Source organism: Aethina tumida, chromosome 7, assembly GCF_024364675.1.
Source record: "Aethina tumida isolate Nest 87 chromosome 7, icAetTumi1.1, whole genome shotgun sequence".
Classification (NCBI taxonomy): Eukaryota; Metazoa; Arthropoda; class Insecta; order Coleoptera; family Nitidulidae; genus Aethina; species Aethina tumida.
The window spans coordinates 9,680,749-9,704,638 of record NC_065441.1 but is presented as its reverse complement, the minus strand read 5'-3'; the positions used below and the strand labels follow the sequence as shown (position 1 = coordinate 9,704,638).

General features: G+C 28.9%; 2 protein-coding genes across 2 annotated transcripts in view; one reads left to right on the top strand and one right to left on the bottom strand.

Annotated features, from left to right (window-relative positions):
• LOC109596470 (N-alpha-acetyltransferase 15, NatA auxiliary subunit) overlaps positions 1–23,890 on the top strand; it is a 49,857-nt gene that overhangs the window by 2,184 nt on the left and 23,783 nt on the right. Inside the window, exons 6-7 of the mRNA XM_020012022.2 lie at positions 205–486; positions 567–780. Coding sequence (XP_019867581.1) covers positions 205–486; positions 567–780 — 496 coding nt within the window. The remainder of the gene's footprint in view (positions 1–204; positions 487–566; positions 781–23,890) is intronic.
• Positions 2,151–13,676, bottom strand: LOC126266259 (uncharacterized). Its single transcript, XM_049969891.1, has 4 exons — positions 13,417–13,676; positions 4,934–5,416; positions 4,416–4,878; positions 2,151–4,365 (listed from the first exon to the last, which is right to left on the bottom strand). The coding sequence occupies exons 2-4, from the start codon at positions 5,414–5,416 to the stop codon at positions 2,516–2,518; spliced, it is 2,796 nt and encodes a 931-aa protein (XP_049825848.1). The 5' UTR covers positions 13,417–13,676; the 3' UTR covers positions 2,151–2,515.

Genomic DNA, 23,890 nt, shown 5'->3' with positions numbered 1-23,890 from the left:
TTTTGTTCAATTTTCCTATATATTATTTTTATATTTAAAAGCTTATCAATAAATTTAATTTGTGATTAAAATGAATAATAAATAATGACCGTTAGAAAATATAAAAAATTAATGCATTACAAAATTTCCAAGCTAAACACAAATATTGCAGTTATACTCTGTATAATTTAGAATCTTTATAAAAGTATTGTTTTATTATTTCAGCATGCTGGAGATCCTCAAAAGGCCTACCGTTGGTTGGAAGAAGCCCAAGCTCTGGATACCGCCGACCGGTACATCAATTCCAAATGTGCTAAATACATGTTACGCGCCAACCTAGTAAAGGAAGCTGAAGACACTTGTGCGAAGTTCACACGGGAAGGTGTCTCAGCGATGGAAAACCTCAACGAGATGCAGTGCATGTGGTTCCAAACGGAATGCGCACTGGCCTATCAACGATTAGGAAAATACGGAGAAGCATTGAAAAAATGTCACGAAGTTGACAGGGTAAGTGTGGAATGGGGCTTTAACAATATTTTACTTTTATACATAGTGAAAAAAGACTAAATAAATTGTTTATGTTTCAGCATTTCTCGGAGATAATCGAGGACCAGTTCGATTTCCACACGTACTGCATGCGCAAAATGACGCTGCGATCGTACGTTGGTCTACTTAGGCTTGAGGATGTTCTCCGTGGCCATCCCTTCTATTTTAAGGCGGCCAAGTGTGCGATCGAAGTGTACCTGCATTTATTTGACGAACCATTGAAGGATGAGAACACTGAACAGGATATTTTGACAGGTAGGCTTCGCTTATTTAAAATGAATCTTCAAATAATATTCGATTGCACTTTTGATGCTGTCAATTTGATATCTGAAGTAAATTTTAAAATATTACAGGTTTATAGAGATGTTATAAAGTAACATGTAATATAAACAATTTTAATTGTAGAGATAGACCCTGCGAAAAATATTTTATTAGCATATTATATTATTATATTTTACTTTGTACTTGAAATCTTAAAATGTTATTTAAAAATTTAAAATTAAGAAACTTCCATTTCTGAGGTATTTTTTGCTCATTTGTCTTTTTTATGCTCAATAGATTTATGGCTAATATCTTCAAAAGCAATCTATAGTATATAGCGATAGTATAACAACTGACTTTTGTAAAATTGACCCCTTGAGTAACGCTCTTTATCTCAGTTTAAACCAATTTCTAGGTACGAATTCCATTTATAAAAAAATACATATAAATTATGTATAATAAAAATAAATTTAGATAGTATACACATATAAAATTTTCATTTAACTTTTTTTCTGAGAGGATTTTGATACCAACCAATATTATTCAAGAATGAATTTCATTTAAATTCTTCTTTTAAATATTTACATTTCTTATTTACTGTTTATTCTCTTAATCTTTAATATAAACTAATTTTAAGTTATTTATATTTTATGCTATATTTTATTTATAACCGACAGACTGTTAGTTACTTAGATTTTTTTTACTGTTAAAACTTTAGATCCATAATATTCATTATATTTTTGAACGTTGAATTTTTTTTAACTTTGTGGTTAAATGTGTTATTGATTTTAATTATCATTTGTAATAATAATTAAGAATTGATATTGAGGATAATTATCATAATGGATTATTTAATTATTAATAGTATAAATTTTTGTTACTAAAAATCTTTTCGTGGAGAATATTGAGGTAAATAATATATTCTGAATTGAATTGAAATAATTAATAACTCATAATTTTTATTTACTCACTAATGAGTGATACTTGTAAAATGAAGATATTCTTTTCACTATGCAACTGACGACTCAATTTATATTTAATAATTATTTTAATATTTTGAAAAAAGTTTTCTAAATTAGTAATTTGCAACTTTAAAATCTTTTATAAAGATGATCAAATATATATAAACCATACGTTTTTAATAGTTTTTTCAATCAAGTGTATTGTCTAAATGTAATTTTACAACAGAATTGCATTTAAATAATAATTTATAATTAAATAGCAGACTTAAGTTAAAAACTTAGATACATATCAGTTACAACCTTGACATTCTATTAATATCTTGTTATAATTTATTTGTACTAAGTTAAAAATTGTTCTTTAATAAATCTTTTATTTGCTGGTAATTGAATAAAACACAGTAACAGAAAAATGTATATTTTTATGACACTTTGAATGTGTTACATTATACAATGACTTTATTTTTTCAAATTTATACATGTAACATTTTATAATTCTTAACCTTAATTAATAATTCTGGATCAGGATAATTTGCATTTGATTAAAACAATTCACAATACGTGCGTATCTAAAAATTTATTTTATTGGCGCTGCAAGGTAATCGTCTCTTAATTATTTTATTTCATTTATTTACGACTTAGATCTACAATTAGTTATTCACAATCACAGTCCGATTTTCACTTTAGGCACTAAAATGTTCACAGAGGCCAACATAAATAAAACTTTTAACTTAATCGTCAATTTATATTATCACATTGATGTGGAATTTTTACCTTTCCACCGCGTTTTTGTTTCCGTTCCTCCGTATCCTGGGATTCTCCGGTTGCGTGTTGTAAAAATATCCGGCGCCCTGATCCCTGCGCTGCGCCAGCTGCGGCGTCAGGAAATAGAAGTGCGCCCCGTCGTCGCCGGGTAACTGGTACGAAATGAAGGAGCCACCTTGGTCTTCTTCTGTCGGCACTTCTACTGGAATGGCCTTGATTATTTCGGGTTCCTGGCGGGCCGGCGGTTTCGGTTGTTGTTGAATGTAGTCCACGGGCCGTGGAATGTATTTGGTCACCTGCGGATAGTTTTGGTTGTGCTGGTTTATGTTGACGAGCTCCGCGTCGGGGTTTGGAGTTGGTCTTGGGTTTACGTAATTCACTATGGTGTCCCCTTCTAGTGAAATGGGCTTCTGCTGCCTGTATTGTTGCTGCCTCGGTCTGTATATGCTTGTGGGTGTTGTTGGGTTTATCGGTGGGATATTCGGTAGAGGCGTCGTACCTCCAGGTATTTTCTTGCCAAACATCGTGAAGTATTTTTTGGTTATATCGTCGAAGTATCCTTCGTCCGGTTTGGTGTAGTACCCTTCGTAAACGGGATTGGGTGTCACTTCAACGTGATACTGTTGATCGATTGGTCGAGGTGTTGATACTTGTTGTATGTATTGTTTATGCGGAACCGCACCATCGTAATCGTAATTTGGCCTTGAATATGAAACGGATTTTTCAGTCGTTGCTTGATAATTTTGTGGGTAGTAAACTGGAGCTGGAGTGTTTTGGTAAATGGGCTCTTCCGACGGTATAACTTCAATAGCTTGTTGAATTTGTACACTATATTTAGGAAGCGGCCTAAACTTCTCTTCCTCTTGGCTGTTATACACATCTGGTTGTTGGTAGTTTGCGGCTTCAAAACTGTACTGATAAACAGGCTTAGCTTGATGACCGTTTTGTCTGTAATTTGGTTTAGGCGTTGTGTAGTATTGATGTATTTGTTTTTGAAGCCTGGCAATGTGTACACTGAATGAATCTCTGTGAGGTTGTTGAACCAACCTAAATTTGGGTTTTTGGGTATTGTAGGGTCTGCCAGTAACATAGATATATTGTGGTGGTTGTTTTGGTTGTTGGGGCGTTGAAGGTTTTGCTGGCACATAATATTCTTTTGGTATATTGAAGTATGGTCTTTGGGTTGTCACACTGTTTGAATGTGGTTCTTCGTAAAAGTAGTACTGCTGAGAAGGCCTCTTTGTTGTCGGTTTTGTTGTAACCTTTTCTAATCTTATGGAGAACTTTTCTGGAACTTGTGTCACTGAATTGCTTTCTACCACGTTCGCTGTGCTGTAATACAACGTAAGCGGTACTTGTGTTGTGCTGACCACTGTGTTTGGCGGTGGAGTAGGAGGAGGACCGTACTGTGCAAATGGTTTCCTTGGAATTTCGTTATTATATACAAATCCTTTGTCTGGTGTTGAAGGAGTATGGACTGGACGTAAAATAGTAACCTTCGATTTCTTTGTAGGTTTCTGTGTCCTTGATATATATGTTCTGTTGCTTTGTCTGACGGGCAAAATAGTAACGACTCTCGGTGGTTTTGTTGTTATAATAGGTTTCAGTTCGTTGTTTATTTCGGTGACGTAAACAGGATGCACTTTTGTTGGTTTCTTTGTTGTTTTCTTCCGCGTAACGGATGTTGGTGGATTTGGAGTTGTTGTGGCGTATATCTGAGTAGGAGGTCTTGTGGTGGTGGGCTTCCTGGTTCTGGCTGGTTTCCGAGTCGTTGTTGGTGCCACTGTGGTTTCGTTATCCAAAGGAGCAAAGAAGTCAGGCGGAGGAGGAAGAATAATTCCTGGTACCAGGGGACCTGAAAAATACGTTTTTTAATGGGTTCTTTTAACGAGTTAAAAGTTTCACCTGGTTGTACCAGCGAAGTATTATCCTTTGGGTAGTAAAAACTGTAGGGTGGCGGATAGTAGATCGAAGGGTCGTCTTCGTCGTAGTCCGTGCTGTTGCCGGGCGGTGGCAGGATCGCGGCCCCAGGTGGTAAAGATGCGAAGAAAGGAGGCAACGTGCCGTTCAATGATGGGAAAGGGGGGAACGGCGACCCCACCGGGTACTCCCCCGGAGGGAACGCAGGTATTGGGAACGGAGCTTGCCCGGCAGTAGCGTTGGCCTGATTGGTATAGACAAGAGGCGGCGGTGGCGCGAAGTAGGGACCTTCGCCGGGCTCGTAGCCGCCGGGAGGTGGGAGCGCAAGGGCCGCCTCCGTTCCATTAAGCGTTCGCGTAGAGTTTGTGCCCAAGATTTGTAGGGGCCCCCCTTCAACGAGCTGGACGGGAAAGGGCGGCGGCACCTTCGGATGTGCAGGTAACTTCACCTAAAATTTTCGTAGTTTTTATCGTACAATTGCATTTAAAAAAATAATTAATTACCTGTCGGTTGGGTGCCTTGTAGTCATCAATCGCTGGCCACAACTGTGCCGAACTGTAGTCATTTTTATCGTCGTGGGGCGGGTAGGTGCCGCCTCTAAGCACCAGCAAATGATTCTCCGCCAGCCAAATGTCGTTTTTGGTGAGGCCGCCCAAGTTACTGATGTTGTCGTTCGGAACCTCCGGATTATCCGCGTAGCTTAACACGCCCGGCCTTTTGGGTGGTTTCTTGAACAGTTCCTTTTGTATTAAACCGTACTTGCCGTCGGCGACTTGTTGAGACAACGTCTTCCGTTCTTCGTCTTCCGGTTTTTTCTTTTTGTCTTCCTTAGAACCACTTGCACTTGCGGTCATTAACTCCGAATCATCCGAGTCTGGGTTAATTATTCTGAGGTGACCTCCTACTAATCTATGGACTTTCCGCTCCTCCACAGCCAAGCTCATGACTGTGAGAGCTAGTAAATAGAAAAGTTGTTTGCTATACATCTGTAATAAATTAAAAGGTACATAACTCCACAATCAATTATATAATGATATATGTTTTTAAAATAATATTAGAACACATTGAAATTGGAAATGATTTGTTCGGTTTATAATAGTTTCCAAAAGCATACCTTAAATCTTTGATATTTAATTATTAACAGATTTAATATAATTAAATAATTTTATTTAAATTAATATAATTTAACGTTTAATTTTTTCATAAAAAATTGTATTATAATTATTTAATTTAATATATGGAGTTTATGAATTTCACATTTAATTATCTTTGTTTAGCTTAACATAACATCTGTCGACGTTTCTATTTTATTCACTATCAACATCTCAGAAAATTATTATTGGTCGTTTTCACTTCACGATTTTCTTTATTTATAATTTATGGTACATTTTGGTTGATTTCCATATGTTCATAAAAGATGTAACGACTGTTTTTATTGTTTTCACTGATTTATTTTGTTCTTCGGAAACATTTTGAACCATATTAAATTACTTTCGCCAACATAACTTTGGCCGTTGTATAGCTTAACTAATAGGATCAAAAGTAAACGACTGATGAAAGTAACTAGATATTTCATCGGCGACAGCTAAATCCTTATTACGTTAACATAATTGTTTTAAACATTCTTCGATTTCATATTATTAAATCACCTAGAACTGAAATTAATACTGCATATTTTCCGTGTTGAATTTTCTGTGGGAGAAAATATAATTTCAGTTTCACTTCCTTGCTGAATGTCAATTATTTTAATTGGCTAATTTATCATTAACTGAAAATAATATATAGACCACAAGGGATATATTACGTTTTCTCTTCGATTGTCATTGTGAAACCACGTTCTTTGAGTTGTTTAACACATTATTTTATCACAAATTAATATTAATGTTGAAGTCTTATAAGGGTAACTTGTTGTTGTTGTTCATAAACGAAAATAAAATGTATTAAAAAGTGTCTCCAACAACCTACGAGTGAATCTGGCGTTACGCTGTTTAAATAATTTCTTTATTGTTAAACTTTTAATAAAAATAACGTTGCTGTTATTCATTGCGTAAGTACTTTTTACTGCTCTCGTTACATCACAAACAACTACCGCGTATTTACAATTAAATTTTTCCGCTTTACATTATTTTTTTAATAGAATGTCAAGTTCAGTTGAACTTGTTTTCTGTACGTTTGCATAACGCGTTATTAATTAATATCGGACATTATTTCTGATACTGATAAATAGTGTAGAGTTTGTTCAATTGACAATAAAAATTGGTTCGATTAGTGTTGGTATGAATTTTTTGCAAGTAACCTTTCTCCTATAAATGTATGTTGTTACCATTGGTTGCACAATCTCTTCTATAATGTTAAATTATCGTTCAACCTGGAAAAGGAACAATAACTCTAGATAAAATCTGATTGTTGTAATTAATTAAAATATGTTATATTATGTGTTACGAAGAGAAATGCCTTTGTGTGTGTAGTCAGTGTCCATTCATTTTACCACTTTTACTCGATATTTATTAATAAAATAATTCGGATTGTGGCGGATAATTACACGTATGAAATTCCCAAATTAATTTTTGGACAAACTGTTGTGTGACACACATCCAAACCACAATGAATTAAAAAATATATAGAATATGAGAAATTAAAATTTCGCACGGCATTGTAGCAACATTTCAAGGAGTTTCGAGGCGATCAATTAAATTTTTTATCTTAAATCTGTTGCATTTTTGGAAAAAAATCATAATTATACAACTCTGCTGTTTGTGAACGATGAAATCAGGAATAACATTGAACGTTGCTCCGTAAATGTCTGCGTTTATCTTTTAATCGACCGAATTTCGACCGTCAAAAATTTCTCTCGCCCGTCAACTATTCGGGTACATTAAAACGCACATTTCCAGCGCAGTTCGGCATTGTTGTGACGCCGTGTCCTCGCCGAAACGAAACAATAACGATTTGTAAAAACAATAGAGCCGCATTAACTCGTTATTGCATAAAGTCGTCGGTTTGGTCACAGCGCTTGGTGGTGAACTATGTTCATTTTTTGTAAGAAAAATATTTCCACCTTAATAAAATTAAAGCGTTAAGCAACGAAGGAATGTGATAATTTACGCGGACTAATAAAAATGTTAAGGAGTGCTTGGGAGTTGGATCTGGGAGCGTTACCATTAGAAGTTAAAAAATTGGTACACATGCAAAGATTGTCGGTGAAGATTAATGGTGGCACGCGATCGAGTTTCCACACACACAGGTGTGTCGGTGCGTGCCCACGAAAATTAATGAATGTCGTCGAATTATATAAAAAAAAATACGAACGTGCGACTTCCTATTAACCAATTATAGTTGTCGATTTTTTTTGGTCACTTTTTCATTAACAATTCATTGTTTTAACTCCTGATTAGCAAAGAGTTTACGTGTGGTTATGAAACCATTATTTTTTGTGATGAATTTTATTAAAGACTTCGTGTAATTGTTAATTAAAAGCCAAGGAATTGTTGACGATTTTTCTCTATACACCTGAATTTATTATGTAACTAATACTGGATTCCATGTGATTTGCTTATAAATATTTATCTAATTTACGTATAATTTATGTGGGAAATAGAAAATGGCAGTTTTGTTTCGCGGGACTGGGTTGTGTGAAAACGTCCAATGTCGTTTAAGATGGACTTGATAGTTTCGAGATATTATTTTTATGTGGTGTCTTTAATTGGTCCAACGGTGCAATTAACCGTGATAATGAATCAGTCGGGTCGACTTTTTAAATTCAATGGATCTAATCTACAACACAATTCCTCCGTTAACTTGAGAAAAAATCTAAATTGTTTATATGTACTGAACTTAAATATTTTTAACCCTCCTATTATTTATTCTTTAAGAAGTACAAAATAAAGTTTTAAATAAAATTTTTAAGAGTATTTAAGAATATTATATTTTAGGTACATTTAAAACTAGAAAAAAAATTTCATAATTGAATGGGGGTTTCCATAATTATAGCCGGATGTTTAACATAAATAAATTCATCATTTTTTTATAGAATAAACTTTGATTCGTTATTAAAAACTACTCATCCCCATCGTGGTGCAGCAAATATGATCCTAAGCAAGTCAAAATTGAACTGTTACATGTTCTCTAGGTTACTTTTAATTTCAGATAACAATAAGATTGTATTATTTTTTGACATTCCAATTATCCAGTTATCGCTTTTCTTTCAAATTTCGAACTCTGCCAAATTTTCTATCAATTGGTCAGTTTCTCTAAATTTATAAATTATTCAAGAAACGATTGATTTATTTAGCTGTAAACTTTTAGCTACCTCTTCTTAATTTATAAAGAGAAATGATTGACAGTAAAGTAAAAAGTTGTTATAATTTTGTCCAATTGAAAAATAAAAAATACACATTTTTTTAAAGAAGTTCCTCAAACAGGAACAGGAAAAAACAATAAACATCATAAGTAATTATATAATATAAATAATTCAAGTAGTATAGCTCATATTTTAAATACATTTTAGTAAGTAGCTATAATTATGGCCATTACTGTATATATAAAGGCAAAATTATAACATCTTTTTACTTTTTTAATTACTTAATAGGGTTGTAGTGAAACTGTATCATACGTTGCAAGAAAATATTAGTTCAACACGTAAGATCAAGAGAAAGAAATAAGAGATTATTAAGAGTCGACGTTTCCCATAAAAAATAAAATATAACCAATGACATTGCAAATATATAAACACCTCCACCATATAAAGAGTGAAAGACGAAACGCTTATTAAAAAAATTAAATGTAGCTTAGTATTGTTTACAGTCAGGCTTAATTGAACCGCACTAATTAACTATCTACACTTCAGTAATTGTTAAATCGAGTCGGTTTGAATAATAAAAGTGTGCAGTTCGTGCAGTTGCAAAAGGCTCAATATTGGCACGGCGAAATCTGTGAACGGCAGGTTTCCAATTGCAAAATGGTCAGAATTTTTGATCTACTTTGAAGCGTACGAAATTAAGGTAAATTAATCGGCAACTGTTTCGGTTCAGTAGTTAAACTAAACACTTTTAAATTAAAACGAAAGAAAAAAACTTGGTGGAAATTGTTTTGCAAGTTCTACAGTTCGTTACGTTAATTCATTAATTGTTGTTGTGAATGAAATTATTTATCAGTATTCCGTATTTACAAAACGTTGAAGAAGATGGGTTAATAAGTTTTCAAATTTATTACTGATGAATTGCAACACTACAAGTAATAAAAATCGCTTCCCCCTTTTACGCAATGGCCTTAGCTCTTAAGAAATGTCATTCGAACAGGATAATGACGTTGGCCAAGAGATTTAACACCTTTTTAATGGTGTATGCTTGATTAAGCGGATAATCATGTTACAAAGGTGTTTCCACCTGTGTCCAATGTCAAATCACTCCCTTCTATTGTTTAAAAATTAGGAATGTCATTCTGAAATTTGGGACCGAATCGAATTTAAATTATACCGGAAATTTTTTGAATATTTTTTTTGAAAAACTAATATTTCAATAGTTGTTCTGACATCAATGAAAGTATTTAAAAAAAGTCTTGTGACATTTCCAGGATTTGTATGGTCATAATAACAAATGTGTAGATTTTTATTTTTCGGTTTAATTGTAATTTTGGCTCTCTTGCATATGACAGGTGCTCCATTGAATTAAATTCTTTTTTTTTTTAAGAGCAGTCAAAAAACGACTAAAATATAATGTTTTAATTCTATTTAATTTTTAAGTTAAAACATTAAAAACATAAAAAGGAATAATTTTTGTTTCAATATCTTAGATTAAATAAAATAAAACTGTTCGTAAGGCATCTACGAGTTAAGACATAAGATATAATCAAACTAATATTTTATTCATATTTGTTCTGGCGTCAATGAAAGTATTTTTAAACCAATTTATTTGCCTAGTCCTTTGGAATTTTCAGGGCTCGTACGGCAATAATAATAAATGTACAGATTATCATTTTTCTTTCATAATTCTCATTAGCATTTAGTATTTTGCAATAGGTTAGTGTTCGAATATGTTTGCATTCGATGACTAAGTGAGCCAATGATTTTTTTCTATGAAACAATATTTGCAGAGTGAATACTATGGTTATTCATTAATTAACAGTGTTAATGAAATTAATTAATGAAAACAATAACATATTTTTTAGGTTTACGTGATTCAAGATGTTAATAAATAAAGTGTAGTTAATAATAAAATTATATATTGGCTATTTTTAAATTTAAAATGATTCATAGTGTTTCACAAAAATAATTTAATAACTAAAAAAGTGAGTGTAAAATAGTTTTCCAGCATCCGGTGCTAAATTGATATTGTTCCATTATTATTAGGACCACACCTTATTATTGTTAAATTATAACCCATTATATTAATTTTTGGTTGTGGGCACAGGATATGACAAACAATAAATTACATGTTCTGGATCTCATTATTATCAAAAATTAAGAAAAAACATCGCGTTTTCATTTAAAATAGTCAGCTTTACTTTCGACCCCACAAAAAAACTGCAAACCATGACAAAGACCTTCTAATTTACGTAATTAGGAACTCTTTAGTACATATTTAAATATGAAAGTGAATCGGCGCATCTAATTAAACGTAATTTCGGTTGTTACGTGTTTTTTTTTAAATCTTAATGAAACTGAAAACAACTCGTACATCCCGAATAATATAATTGGCATGTTTCTCGTTAGAAAATGGTGAAAACATCTCGAATTGTCACACTTGCGCTTCACATGCTCACATTAATCGCAGAACGCTAACTCTCGTTCTATTGTTTTCCGTAAGCAAATTATTTTGCGACATACATCTAACAATTCCGTATGATTTATGTAGATCTTACGATATTTTAAGTTACTGAAAGTTTAAATTCAGAATCAGTTGTTCGAAGTATAAAATAACTAATAATAAATTGAAAAAATCAAATGAGGATGATTTTTGCCACTTTCTTTTCTTCCTTTTGTGGTTGATTAGTTTGAGATTCTCGTTTTGTAATATTTGTATATGATTTTTATGTTTTTGTTTATCATGGAAAACAATAAATTATGAATAATTATGATAATACAAAAAATCGTCTGATGTCCGAATAGTTCAGGTATTTCCAGAGTTTATGCAACGTTGTTTATTTTTAATTTGTGGTGCTTTGTTAATTAGGAACCAACCACACGCTTCAACAGCATCTAATATTTTTTCCTCGTTAATGTTTTGCAAGACTACAATTACTTAGCATTATTTATAGACATTTTATTATAAGCAGAAGGTTAATAGGGTTGTACGTTGACGTTTCCTTTTTAATTGTAACTATTGCAAGCACACACAAATAAAATGTGCGTAATAACCGATTGCGGGAATTTTAATAACCGACATAATTCGATTATTCACCAGTTTATTATGAACCAGGCAGCATTCTTCTGTAACCAGGAGTCACTGCGTAACAATTCCGCGGTTTTCTGGTTTAAAGTAAACACACAAAGCCCATATTGTGAACTCGCATGTGTGAAAGACTTGAGATTAAATAATACGACGACGCATTGTTGGATTTTCACTAAGGCGGTTAGGCGTGGGAGGAAGTGTATTGATTTTAATTTATTCAACGGGCGATTACTCCAGAATTAATTATAATTATGCACGCCGATAATTATTGTGATAATTAGTCATTACACCCGATTGATTTATCAGTTTTCACTTTGCGATTTTTTTTTATTAATTTCTCCACGTCGTGTGATTGAACCTTGATTAATAGCAACATCTGGATCCACTTGTGTTTAGTAAATTTAGTCGTAATGATTTTTGGGCATGAACTTTCCAATTTGAACTTTTTTCATTGTTATAAATTTGGGATCAATTGTAATTTTGGTTTGACGGCCCACGACAGGTGTTCAAAATTATATTTTTCGTTATTTTCAGATTTTCAGTTTATTTTCCACAAAGTCGAATAAATTCTAAAATATCTGATTTAATGAAAACTTAAATGTGAAAATAATAAATAATAATTAACATCGATTGTATTAATTGAAATTTTTTATTGTTTTCTATTAAAAACATATTTTATCATTTTTTATTTTTATTATCGATGTGAATTTATTTCTTATATTTTTATTATTAATATTAATTAATTAATTTAAATATTTATTACTATTTTTTTAATAATTAGTTTCTTCATATATCCATAAAATTCATTATTATAATGCTTGTCAATTTTAAAATACACATAAAAGTTGTGTAGAAGTGTTAATTCTAAGAGGTCAACAAAACAATTAAAATATAAGTTATTTTTTTCTTAAGAATTAAGATAAATGATATTTTTATATATATATATATATATATATATATATATATATATATATATATATATATATGATATATATATGATATATATTTTACTGTCATAAGTCGATTTTAAAATTATAAAATTTAAATATTGTTTTACAAATAATCGTATGTTTAATTTTTGACCATTGTATACATATAAAATTAAAAAAATATTTTTATGTGCGCATAATTTTATTTTATGATTTGTGTAAATATTTTGAAAGTGTTACATTTTTGACACCATATTCAGATTTATCTACATAAATATTATTTTTTTATTCTAGTTACTTCATTTATAATAAATTAAATTTGAATTTTATAATTTTTATTACTTTCAAAAAAATATATTGAAAATGTTGAAATTTATTTATTCATAGTTTTCCTAAATTTATTTCTCCTGTCTTTTAATATTTTTTACCTTAATTATTGTGTTTATGTGTTGTTTCAAAATAAATATGAAATATATTTTTTTCGTATACTACGTATACTATGCATCCAAAATTGAAAATATTGAATGATTTTAATTTTGTATTATATATTTTAAATTCATTTATTTTATTTTCTTTAAAATTTATTTTTCTTTTATTAATATTACATGTAGAAGTAATTTTTGTTTTGGAATGATCAGGGTTTTATTTTTAAAAACATGTTACCCTTACATTTATTTGTTTATTCTTTTCGACCTAAACTATGAAATTCCAAAATCTGCTGCAGAATTTCCCACAATCACTCGCACTTCACTAAATAATTACTTATATATACATAAATAAAAAAAATCTTCAAAATTGACCGCACTATTCACATGCTGGTTGTCGCCGACATCGTTTTTCGTGCGTCAATCAATGACCACCCCTTCGAGTACCATGTGCACACTCGCACAAACACACACACACACGTACACCGGGTACCCGCACGCAGTACTTTTGTGCGGTGCCGTTCCTGCAGACTGACTGCACCGCAACTGGACCACCGCGTTCTCCGGGTTTCCGCGAGCTTACCATGGGTGGGGTACCGTGTCGCACTTGCCGTGCGGTACCTTTTTCCATTGTCAGGTAGAATATTGGTAACGCGGCGGGCGCCCAATGAGGACGGACCGCGGCCGAATGTCCAGAGTACATTCTTTGGAGGTTTTAGATATTGGAAGGTTGATTTTTCAAAGTATGGTCGAAATGTAAGTAAGTTTAAGTCGATTGTAATTGATAAGTTAAATGTTTCCAGGATGAATAAAATACAGTTTGTACTATAAACATTTTTAGATTAAAATATTGTTTTTGTTTCATATTTAGTTATAAACTTTAATGAATTATTTTCATAATAAAAATTTAATTTTCAAGTTCAATAAAATTACTGAATTAGTCATATGTTTTCTATAATTTAATTAAATAAATTAGAAAAAAAAAATACTATTTTATTATTTAGTATTATTGATTTTTACTTATAGTGTGAACATTATTGTGTTAATATTTTGAATGGTTATAAATGGTCTATTTATTTATACCATACTTTTTGTATTTATAAGTGTTTGTAATAACACAACAACAATATTTGCATCTTAAATTATTTATTCAAATTTTGATTAATATTACTTTATTTTTCATCATTATCTTTGACTAATAAAATTATTATGTGATTTAATAATTTTATTGAAAATTTTGTTCCTTCTATGTCTATAGTTTGGATTTTAAATTCTAATCTGTGCTTATTATTATAATCTTAAATCAATAAATTTCTCTTCTTATTATAAATGTTACATAATTGATGAGATACAAAATAATTGATTATAAAGTATAATTTAGAAGGTATCTACTTTTAATATATAAATCACATAAATAGTGACATATTTACTTAGAAAATATATATTTTTTATAAAAACATTTTGTCCATTTTAAATTAATCCACTGGCCTAATGACTAATGTGTGTAATTTAAAAAAAAAAGACTAAAATATGATTTTTACGCAAATTCAAGGCAGTGTTACAATTAACAGTATATTTCAACTAGACCATAATCTGCCCTGATATACATAATCATGTACCAATTCGGCGCGTTCCCAATTCTACATAATACACAAAATGTATTGTAAAATGTGTAATTAAAATTATAAACAGCAAATACAGTTTTATTTATGTTTCAAGTTGTAATTAAACACACATGCATATTCATTAGTCTAAATTTGAAACTAAGTAATGACCTCTTGGCAATAAATAATAACTGTTGAATTGTGAAATCTATTATTTTATTTGTATAATTGGCTTTGTGTTAATTGTGCAGTTCTAGTTTATTCAATGACAGAAATGTCATTATTAATAAATTGATAAAATTGAATGTGTTAAACTGTCCCATAAATGTGATATCGAGAAACAAATGGAATTCGTCACTCAAACAATGGTTACTGAAAGGACATTTTATCATTAATTAAACTATATAAGCATGAGCAAACAAATTAGAATTTATACTTGAACATTTTGTTCTCATAATTTTTAAAGTACATAAGGATGTGTGTCATGGGAATTATATATCTGTGCATGGAATTTGGGAATAAATTTGATACGATACAAATATCATGCTTCTGATATTACACTTAAATAAATGAGTATAATTTTTCAGAATATTTTCTTATATTTTTTGTGCCTCTTTTATAGAAAATGTGGAATTTTTTCATAAATGTAAACTTAATATTGTCCTGTCATTTATAATTAAAAAAAATGAACTTTTTAACATTTAAAAAAACTTATTTTTTTGTCTTATTTTTAATAAAAGGGAAAAGATTTCAATACTAGATTAGAAGTGAAACTTCTAAACCACTATTCAGTAAGTTTTCTCTAATAGGAACTCGAGCGTAAATGTAATTGAAAAATAAATTGTCTTCTATTTTATTTTAATATTTTGAGTATGCTTAGTGTTTTGAAAAATATGAAATGTTTATATTATATAAAAATTATTTTCTGTGTGTAATAGAGTGAATATTATAACAGAATAAATTATAAATATGTTTCACTAAGCGATCTTTAGACAATATTTAGTTAGTATATTTTTGAATAATTTTGTGTCATTTTTAAAAAATTGATTATATTATTCAATAAAGAATTTTAAATAGAAAAAATAATTTATTTAAAATGCTCTTAAATTTAAGGTTACTGAGTATATTAAAATTAAATTGTTTTTTTACTGTTAATAAATGTATTTACATAATTATTCGTATCAAGAAAATATTTATATGTACATACGAATTACTTAAATTATTTCAGTACTAATTGAAGTACTAAATAAATTTTTTATTATGTTAATTTTTGACAGCATTTGATATTTTTGGCATCATTTAATAAAATTTTAATTTAAAAATATTCTTGATGGGATCGTAAGAAATTTCAATTCAAGATTAGAACAGAAACTTATTACAAAATGTATGTTTCCTTAATAATTTTATGTTTTAATGAATTCTTTTAACTTGATAATTAAAATACATAAAAGGCAGTTTAAATTTTTTATAGATTACATCTGTTACATAAGTTTGCATATCCACTACATTTCCTTTATAATTTATAAAAACGTATTTATCACATGACCTAAATTATTCCATCGGTTTTTTTTTATTAAATAAAACGACGTAAAATAAACTGAAATGAATTGCCTTCTCAAGGATTAATATTTCTGACTAGTTGATATTCATTGTTAGGATTTCTTTTGTGTCGCGGCGGTTTTGATCATTCTAAGCAGCACATGTATACATACCATTTTCAATCTAGTTCTTTCACTTCCAAAGCCAAACAATCGATAATAACCCTGAACTGTTAGATGTCATATCATATGTTTGAACTGCAGCAATAACCACAAGTCTTCAGGTGCTTGAGATAATATATTGTTGAAAGCTTCAAATTATCGTTTTCTGTCAATGCCGTAAATAATGAAGTGTGTGTAATAAATAATTTTTTTATAGTCTATAACATATAGGTAGTTAGATGTGTTCAGGGTTTTAAATAATAATAAATTTTAAATTTTAAAATAATTATTTATAATAATTGTGGGAAATAGGGGTTTATAATAAAGCTTATTTTCTGGTCAAAGACGCTTTCCTATTGGTCAACTTCAACATAAAATTTTGTGTGTTTCATTAAAACACAAAATAATACAGTGTGGACCATTAAAATCAAATAATAAAAAAAAATTACGAGGGTGTTTCCATATTTAACTAAACCGCATTGTATGTATCTTTGACCCTAATAAAAACTAAGCTTTTGTTTCCGTTAATAATTTTGGTAATTTATGAACACGACTGTTGATCTACATTAAGTCATTGTCTAATATCGTGCGAGGTCGAGTGAAATTCCTTTCAAATTTTTTTTAAATATAAATTTAAATTTCAGCCACCGGACCTGACCGGTCATATTTTTGTTCCCGTACCATTATTTTCGTATTATTGCGTAATTTTTGATGAAGGTCAAGGCGCACGGAGAGTGGGTTAATATTTTGTCTCATAATCGGCGATCGTTTAACCGATTATTTACACCCATTTCTATCGGCATATTTTTTCTGTATCCAATTTCAAGGTATTTATATAATTGTACTAATTGGATTGAATGCCAATTATTTCATGTTTTATTGTTGTATTAGAATATAAAAATGTTGCATAATTTTTTCAAGATTTTTCAAAAGCTTCTCGATATTTTTCGTACTAATATTTTAAAACTCTTCAAAATAATATGTGCAACTGTTTTATTTTAAATAATAATCAAAATTGAATTTATCATTATAATGTCAAAAAAAATCCAAACTTTCTAAAAATATATAGTATATAAAATTATCTTTAGTAAGTTAGTTAAGATTTAACGATACTTCTTGTAGTAATTTTGAGTTATTTGTTGTTGTCATCTTTGAAACATATGGAAAATAATATTTTAATAGGCAATTAAGTTAAATTCCACAATTAAATAATTACCATATTAATTAATTAATTTACAATTTAATAATTAATAAAATTAATGAAAAGTACATGTTTCAGTTGGTGTTATTTCTACAGAAATTAATCATTATGTAGTTCTAAGAAATTGGGTGTTCACTAGTTCATTAATCCAATCCTTTACGGTTTGAATAGTCTTATAAACTAACATTTTTATATCAATATGATCACGTGTTAATGTCCGCTGACATTTGACTGTAGCACGTGACCAAATGAAAACAACATATTTCAAAGCTGTTAATTTTAATTGTCACTCGTGTAGTTTTGTCATTTGCACCACACCAAAGTAGTTTAGGACGAGGTAAATCATAATTTTAATAATACTGTAGAAGGTTGAACATTCATTATCATCAATCGATAATCAAATGTGCAAATGGAGATATAAAGAGATCAAGAGCAACATATTGTTTCAAAATTAAAAATATATTAAAAAATTGGTGAAACAATTAAATTCATAATTAAGATATATTTTTAAAATGTTCATAACAAAGAAATGGAATTATTTTCAATGAAATTCTTAGGAGTAAATATTTTTAAGTATCTTTATGTTATTAATAATTGGGTCTAAATCTTCAAAACCATACTACAAAATTATTTTTATAACTTTTGAAAAATATTTTGGATTAAAAATATAATTTTCAATAATTTTTATTTAGTTTTCAAATTCAAATTGAATTAAATATCTAATATATTAGATTAATAAAACGAAATTTTTGGAATATATGCAAAATATATAAATAAATGTTAAAGTACTTGAAAACTGTGTTAAATTAATTTGGTTTTAACTTTTCGTAATGTAAAATAATAAATTTTACAATTGTTTTTATTGTTTGTGGTAAAGAAACACCATTCGATTAGTTGTCAAATTATAAATGTAATAAAGTTGAAATTCGTTTGCAGCTGTTAAACGATTTGGAAAATTACTTAGTGGAGAAAATTTATAATTTCTTGTTAGTATATGACAGGTGTTAAAATATTCAATTAATCGATATGAATATTTAGATATAATGAATATAATAAAATAGTTTTACATACATTTTATAAAAAAAGTAACTAAGAACACCATTCAGTTAGTCACTGCATTATATTCAGTTTATACTGTCATTTTTGACCATTTTTAACATAATTGTTATACGAAAACAAACTCGAGGAATTAATGAATGCATCTTGTAATGTTTTGTTTATTAATATAACTTGTAATATATTATTACTGCGTTTGTATGTTGCTTTAGTCAAGTTTAATTAATATTAATTTTTGCTAAACATTTAAAAAAAAAATCATAAATAAAATACCTATAAACATGTTAAGTTAAATTGTTAACTTAAAATTATTCGATGATTTGAAATAAAACATGTAGTTTTATAATTATTTTATATAAATATCCTGCACATTGAAATAAATTACAATGTGGTGACCATTATTAATTAATCAGTTTTAAATTTATTACTGCCTTCGTGGAGAAAATTTACAATTTTATTCTCGAGAAACATAGGTATATAAGCACATATGTTAATTGTAATATGCTAATTGAAAATTCAAGTTTAAATTGTTTGTCCTTGAAACGCAAGCAAATAATTTTGTTTTCATGGGATTTACAAACAAATTAAATAAATAAATTAATTAATATTAAAATTTTTGGATAATATTTTTGAAAAACAGAGTGTCTGCTATAAGAGTTTTTTATAATTTATATTTATATGTCTGCTTTTTATTAAAAATAAAATAATATATAAAAAAAGTTAAAAACGTAAAGAAACAATGATAAAAAGGAATTTTAAAAGTGTAAATAACTATTATTTAAGAACATATTTTTGAAATATGTTTGTTATATGAGTGATTTTGACAACTATAATAGAAAAACTTAAAATTTGTTAATATTTTCATAACTTCAATTTATATATCTGCTTTATATTAAAAATTACATAAAAATTTTGTATTTAAAATTTAATGGCACAACTCAAACTCGAACAGCAAAGCTTTGTTCTCAAAAACTCAATAATAAAGAGATGTTAAATTAAAAAAAAATGAAAAAATAATAAGGGATTTTAAAAATATATATAACCATTATTTAAGGAAATTATATTTGCTATTAACACGATATTACAATAATTACAATATTATCCAGTTTTATGCATCCTGTATGAATGTCGTGCAGACATCTCTCTCGAATGAATTCAATGTCAATTTAAAAAGTGCCGGTCACATTCAGCGATGCATTGTTTGTCTAAACCCGGTACACACATAAATAAATAAATCGCAGGAATTAAAGCGCGTGCCCTTCAAATGTGGACTGCAATTACTCGCTTTGTTTGGTGCCTTTCTCGCATACATTTTCTGTACCGTGGCAGTTTAGGTGTGGTCGTGCCGTAAACTGCCAACTGCCTTATCTGCTCTAATTTCGATTCAACGGTTCAATGCGTGAATTTAAATGGCCGAGTGAATGTTTTTGATTGATCAAATCGATTGATTTTTTTAAATAAAATATCTTCTTAACATTATTTTATTTCATTTGAAGGTCCCGACATATCCTGTCCCTGATCCTTTATGAAATATCTATGAAAACTTTTAGAATCAGAAAAATATAATAATATTTTAATTTATTCGTTATATTTATTTTTCAATTTTTTGATAAAATTTTTATTTTATTAATATTTGTAGTGACTGTCACTATAGCAACATTTTAAAATATCCCTTTTATTTAATGTGAACTCTCAAAAATAGAGCTTAACAGAACAAACAAAAATCAAAATGTTATTTAAAAAATTGACATTGAATATATGTAGTCTATATAATCATATTGTTGATTGTTGTTGTGGAGGCTAATTTGAGAGACTGAAGATCATTACAGAAATGATGAGCACCATAACTTAAACACTTTCATTTAACAATACTTCTAGAGCAAAAGAAATTGATGCTTATGAGAAGTGGATCGCACTAAATTCTTTTGTTTAATAGAATTAAACAAGGTTCCCCACAATATCCACGTACTCAGATATTATTCACATTAAAAAAAAACTTCTCAAAAGAAACAAAGCACTTTAATTTTTAATTAAGGTGATGCTTTTAATTTGTTATTCGTTCCACTTTATACAAATTTGTATTATACATTTTGTTCTAAATTATTAATTGTTTCTTTTTTTCAGGTAAGCAGTTTCTTTATAATCAGGTAATTAATAAATTATTTAATTAGGTCATTAAACATTAAAAAACAAATTGATAACGTATTTCAAATAAATTTATTCATTAACAACATAACGTATTTGAAATTAACGAAGGAGCGTGATCGAATGAGTCCTTGTAGTATTCGAAAGTGGCGAGTAACTTTTGTCTACTGAGTAAATATGACTGAATTATAAAATAAAAAAAATATTTAAATTATTGAAAGGACATGAAGCACAGGGGTTTCTATAAAATTAAATTTTAGGACTTTATAATTGACTGAATGAAAGAAAATCTTTGTGAACTGAAGTGATTAGCTGTGTAAATATGTGGTATTTTTGTCAAACTATTACGTGCTGTTGTACAAGTACTTCAAATTGTTAACACAGATGAACAATATACTTCTTTTTAGAATTTTATTGGGAAATTGACTGCAAAAATGTCACGTAAGTAAACAGCGTTTTAATAATCTGTAACAAAGAAGTTCTGCAATATTTTGTACACTAAAAGTGTTTTTGTTACCTTTATTATATAATTGTAGTCCAGTTTAACCATGTTATTAAATGTAAAAGTTAACTGTCTTTGTGCCATTCCGAGAAATACAACAAAAAGTATTTTATTTTGTTTGTTCCACAGATAATAAGAGCAATTTGTGGTTTCTCCATACAATGCTTCTACCTAAAATTATTTCTTTGTTGTTTACATTTGTTTGAATTTAATTAAAATTATATAATTATACACTTGTTGATAATCCCTGACCATATGCTCCAATAATACATATCATTAAAATGTACTGGACTATAACAATAAATAAAACAAATTTTGTTTTTGGATTAATGTCCTGAAAAAAACGTGTGGACGTACTAGTTTTTATTTTTGAGTTGCTACTTACAGTGGACAATAAATAAATTGTTGATACTGCACCCATCACTCCAGAAAAATTTCCAGCCAAAAAAGCTAGTTCATTTATACTGTTGAGTTGGAATACTAATCTAACAAATGATATTAAAAAAAACTATTATTATTATTATTATATACAGGGTTGAAGGGGCATAGCTTCAATAGTAGAGGAGCTTAGAAGCTTTTGAAGAAGTTGACTAATAGAAATGTATATTTTAGCAGTATCCACTGGGCAGTGTACAGTAGGATTTATTTTTACATGTGAGATTTTCTGTGGAGAATTTTGGACATTGTGCAAAGACCTTAATTTTAACAACTTCTAATTCTCTACTAAATTCGGAATAATAAAATAATTAAACAACTTACTTGCTTACAGAATTGTAGTGCTCAATACTATCAACCAGTTTGCGAGAAATCACTCTTTGATACGCGGTGTTATCTAACAAAATTTCACTTGTATCTAATCCAAGCGAGATAAATCTAAGCCTGTCCTTTAATATGTAAAGTTGGAATTTCACATGAAGACTGTAGTATACAAAAATTATATCTATTGCAAGAACGGTTAATGTGAAATACCACACAGACGAGTAAAAAAATATTTTCACCACCAATGTCAGATGGCGATTAAAATATTTGTTGGCGACTTGTATTATGAAATAGATGTCGTTCTCGTTGCCCCAGAGTGGTTGAAATATAATGGCTTGCAGAATGCATAGTACAAGCATGGTGTAGAAAATTATGTACGCCGTGCCAACTTCGTGGATTATTTGTTTGTGGATTTCTACCGATGCTGTCCTCCATTCTTTGAAATATTTGAATCCTTGCTTAAGAATTGTATTGTAAATGTAGTTTCGGTACCAAATTCCCAACCACCACGTTATGTTACACTAAAATATAATATATTATTTAACAGTTATATATGTTCGAAGGTACAAAAAACTTCTTGAAAAGATTTTAGAGAAATAAAATTGCTATCTCTATAAACTCCTGATGAACCTGTTAAATGACGGTATTTTACTATTTATTATTTACTATTTCAACACATAAAATGCATTTTATAACATTTAATGTTGTTGTTGAGTAACTTTCCTTCAAATTCAATAAGTTGCTGCAAAAATTATTTTATGAAGAAAATAAATGTAACAAATAATGAATAAATTTAAATTTTTTGATAATTTAAAACAATAGAGTAAAAATTTTCTTACATATAACATCATTCCCATCATAGGCATGTGTGTCATCTTTATCTGTATATCAGTAGACGGAAACAACACCACATATAATATAATTATAAAATATAATGTTGTAATTGTTGCAAGTAAAGCCATTAGAATCACCATATATGTTTTACGTACGCCCATATTTACCACCTCGAAAAGTGGAGCAAGTAAATCTTCTAAAAACAGTGTAAAAAATATAAATACATCTTTATATTTTTATATTATATATTTAACTAACTGATAAATAAACTAAATATAATAATCTTAATATTCGTTATCACTTTTATTGACTTACCTTTTAATGGTGGTTCAAATTTCCCAAAAATTAAATAGTAATATTTAATAATATATTTAATTATGTTGATGCAAGTAGACATTTTAATTGTTTATTACTCTGAAAGCATCAAAGACTGACAATATACTTTTCTAAGGTATTCATTATTTATAAGTTTTCAAGTCTATTAGATTTATTTAATGATTTAAGTTTTTCCTAACTTTTTTGTTTGATGAAGGTATTTAAATAAATAAAAGAAGTTCGTTCAAATCCCATTTATTGTCAATTTAAATATACTATATTAATAATTTACATGAATAATAAGTGATAAGTGGGTTTGTTTTAAATACTAAGTTGTCTAAATATTTTCACAATTAAAGTTTTGATAACAACAAAACCATTTTAGTTTTTATTACATAAAGCTTGTAACACATCGTTCAATAAGTTCCGAGACTAACAACGAAAACAACATATTTTTTTCAAAAATCATTTTTATTCATCAATATAATTTCCTTTTAGAGTGATACAATCGTTCCAATGTTTCTATACCATGTTTATAAAAGAATTTATCCTATGCTTCAAAATAGGATTCAAAGACCTCCTCATTCGAGCCAAATTTTTTT